At 42.1% G+C, this 4,120-nt stretch overlaps 1 protein-coding gene across 1 annotated transcript in view; it reads right to left on the reverse strand.

Moving 5' to 3' along the window:
• LOC123515375 (myotrophin-like) overlaps nt 1-1,084 on the reverse strand; it is an 8,145-nt gene extending 7,061 nt beyond the window's left edge. Inside the window, exon 1 of the mRNA XM_045273890.1 lies at nt 911-1,084. Within this exon, the coding sequence (XP_045129825.1) occupies nt 911-976 (66 nt within the window). The 5' untranslated portion in view covers nt 977-1,084. The remainder of the gene's footprint in view (nt 1-910) is intronic.
• Nucleotides 1,085-4,120: the final 3,036 nt, after the last annotated feature.

A 4,120-nucleotide genomic window follows, 5' to 3' on the forward strand; every position in this document is an offset into this window, starting at 1 on the left:
TCTTATTAAGCCTGTCAGCACCATGACTCATTTGCATATTTATTCTGCTTACTATTTGGCAATTCTATACAACTTCAGAAACTTATGTCGTGGTTAAAATAATGAAAATTCTGGACCATTAATCTTCTGACCTCCACAGACCCTTCCTAATGTCAATAAAATGGTCAAATCGTACACAAATCTCAAGGTAAAAATGTGTCCCAATATTGAAGGGGTTAATGTATTTCCTTGGGTCAAACTGCTGCTTGTTAGTACTGATTCATTTATAGAAAGAATACTACCCAACTCTAAACTAATCTATACAATATTCTAGTACTGTATACAGCATATATTGTACTGAAGGAATAAAAGTAAGTGAAATTTGCCTTCCTAACCTAACTTGTATGACCTTCACATCATAGCATCAGTCCTGGCGGTTATCACTGTTTTTATCATGTTTTGCTAATGACTGCGTAAGTAGGAACCCACAAACTGATAACACACCACCAGTGATTATAACATGAACTAACACTTTAAATCTGCCATTGAGAATATTTGCAAATCATTTTATGCGTTCTAAACATCTAATTAAGAGCATTTTACACGGCTTTCACTATTCTCTTGTCACTACGAACTCCTGTACGGGCGAGAACTTTCCGAAAACACTTGCTGACAATAAATAGCGAAAAAAACACCGGCGGATGACAGACAGGTAATAAATGAGTGAAAAACAAAGTAGTGAAGTGATAAACATTCTTTACACTGCCACAGATGCTACAGAACCCTGCCACACCAAGTAAAAACGCCCCCCGAAGTACGTGATAATGCCAAGTTAAATATTAAAGGAGAAACAATAATAATAAAAAGGGGAGGGAAGAGGAGAAGCAGGAAAGAAAAGATGAATATTAGTGTTAATCTGTTTTTGTCTCACCTTTTCCACAGCCTCGATCACCTGGTCCAAGTCCCCATTCTTGAGGCCCCACACGAAGTCATTCATCCCTCCCAGCACAAGGTGAACACTCACTGGAACCGAAAAAAACAAACCCTTCCTCCGTGAGTCACTGCAGCAGCTGACCGCCTCGTGCTCCTGGAGGGACACCACAACTCTCCTGAAAAATGCATATTCTCTATACTACTTCTCCTACACGCTATTTCTACACTATCAATTTACTACAAGATTTCCACATAAATAAGATAAACTTTTGTATGAATAACCTGTGCTAGATTTGAGATTTGAGCAAAAGTGCATGCATTAATTATTCATAACAATGCTATTTTTAGTCACTCTTGGTGCAAGATTAATTTTGGGATCACGCTTCTCAATAATTGCGCGGAATTTTTGCACGAATGACTCTAAATGGATTTGACTTACGATAAACTTGAAAATAATTTTGGAACGCGAGGGTAAAATGCTATTAGTTTGAAATATCACGATTGTCATCGCATGCCGACCACTGAACGTCCTGAGATGAATAAACCAATACGTACATGATGAATTACATACTTATAAATTCAAGGAAATATAATTCTATCTGATTAATAGGCATGGGAAGCTTATAAAATGTGTGTGTGTGTGTGTGTGTGTGTGTGTGTGTGTGTCATCCATGGTCTTCTGGTATCACGTGCTTGACTCGTGATAGCTTCCTTCGTTATTACAGTCCGAGCTATGGGTAAAGCACATGTTCCTCACATACCATACGTTCCAACCCTGCCCCCTCCCCTTACCAACGCCCAAGGACAGAACAGTAACAATCCGCCCATTAATGGAAACCTTTGGCAGCCTGACCGAGACACGAATCTCGGCACGGCAAGTGACAGGCAAGACTTTTACCATTAAACTTAACGAGTATTGTGTGTCGACTCGTTTTTTTTTTTTTTTTTTTTCAATGGAGCGCAAGTGTCAGTACGAAAATGACTTATAATCGTGTCCTGAGAGAGAGAGAGAGAGAGAGAGAGAGAATGTACTAGATGCTGGTTGAAACTTTCCGTCCAGCAAAAGATAATAAATACGTAATAAAGGAAAGCAATATAGACAATCAAATAAAACAGATAGATAAAGGAGTAAATGAATAAGTGAATGAATGAATGGATAAATAAATAAATAAATAAAAATAAACAACGACGCGGATTTCACGATGACGAAGATTTCACGATAACGACGCAAATTTTCCGATGACGACGCAATTTCACGATAACAACGCAGATTTCACGATAACGACGCAAATTTTCCGATGACGCAGATTTCACGATAGCAACGCAGATTTTTACTATAACGACGCAAATTTTCCGATAACGCAGGTTTCACGATAACAACGCGGATTTCACTATAACGACGCAAATTTTCCGATAACAACGCAGATTTTTACTATAACGACGCAAATTTTCCGATAACGACGCAGAGTTAACAACAAGTGGAAATCGCCATAACGAAGCTTTTCTCGGTAGGAGTAAATCCTTTCTCGCCTTTAAGGACCCATCACGGGCCTGCAGGAGCGTGTGGAGACAGTGGCGGTGCAACCTGCCATCCCCTCACACTGGACAAGAGGTCACCAGAAAGAAAATTTTGACAAACTCACCAGACACTGCCAAGGAAGGCGCACTCTTCTCCCCAAAAGAGGTCCCTCACATGGCAGTGTCCGTGGCATGAAGACTTGGTATCCTGTCCTCTTGGATTAGGTCCTGAACGCTGAATTTTGATGAACCATACACTGCCATGGATGGAAGGCAGAGGGGCCCTATCACCCCTTTCAGGCCCCTCTGATGGCAGTATATAGCTGATGTCATGTCTTCTTTGATTAGATTCTGAACGTTGAATTTTGATGAACCATACACTGCCGTGGATGGAAGGCAGAGGGGCCCTATCACCCCTTTCAGGCCCCTCTGATGGCAGTATATAGTAGATGTCATGTCTTCTTTGATTAGATCCTGAACGCTGAATTATGATGAACCATACACTGTCACAGATGGAAGGCAGAGGGGCCCCTATCACCCCTTTAAAGACCCCTCTGGTGGCAGTATATAGTAGATAGTACAAGTGTTCTCTTGTTAACGATGGCCTCTTGTCGGCTGGCGTGCGGAGCTGGAAGTGGATGATTATCTGAATGAAGAAGCAAAGGAGGAGCTGGACTTACTGCTCGATCCCGCCCTGGGCCCCGAGCGGAACCAGACAGCCACCCTCTCCTCCAGTGCGCTGGCTCTCCCTGTCCTCCACGGGCCGAAACAAATTTTGCAGGTAGAGTTCCGAAACGATACTTAATTTTGCTTTGAATATTAAATCATCGTCAGTACATGAAAAATTAGGTTAGTTGACGCATGTGAGAAAATCAGTGTACGTATTAGTGAGGTGAAAAGAGGGCATCTTGTAAATACGTATCCTGAGTGCCTTGCGGAAACCTGCTGCCTCCTGCCCCGCACAAGCAATACAAGTGATCTTTTTATGTATTTTTCTATCTAAGGTAATGACTTGAATTTTCCTGTAGCATGTATTTGAGGGAGGAAAGAAATAAGACTTGAACGATATTATAATGTGATTTCTTAGATACAGTCATATCATAACCTACTGCCAACTTGCTGGAATAGACGAAAACCAGGATGACCACCAGCTCTACCATCTCTCTCTCTCTCTCTCTCTCTCGTCTAATCTCCTTGATGCGTAGTCGTGCCCAGACACACACACACACACACACACACACACACACACAGGAGCTGAGAGTACTACCAACTCAACCTCTTCAAGCAGAGTCCGATCACTTTAACAGCTTCGTGAGGTGTTTGGCAGAGAGACAGAAGACGAGGAGAAAGATGAAGAGGATATTATGGGAGAAAGACAAAGAAAAAAAGCAGAAGTGGTGGATATCAGGAGGGAAGAGAGAAGGGGGAGAGAGGAAGGGGGAATGGGGAAAGGAAGGAGGAAGGAAGAGACTCTCAATAGAAGTCCTTCTGAAAAGTTTTTATTAACGAGAATTCTGTTTTCCTTGGTGGATTAAAAGTGGACGAGAGAGAGAGAGAGAGAGAGAGAGAGAGAGAGAGAGAGAGAGAGAGAGAGAGAGAGAGAGAGAGAGAGAGAGAGAGAGAGAGAGAGAGCAGAGAGAGAGAGATTGTGTGTGTGTGTGTGTGTGTGTGTGTGTGTGTGTGTGTGTGT

Source organism: Portunus trituberculatus, chromosome 39 (genome assembly GCF_017591435.1).
Source record: "Portunus trituberculatus isolate SZX2019 chromosome 39, ASM1759143v1, whole genome shotgun sequence".
NCBI classification, from domain to species: domain Eukaryota; kingdom Metazoa; phylum Arthropoda; class Malacostraca; order Decapoda; family Portunidae; genus Portunus; species Portunus trituberculatus.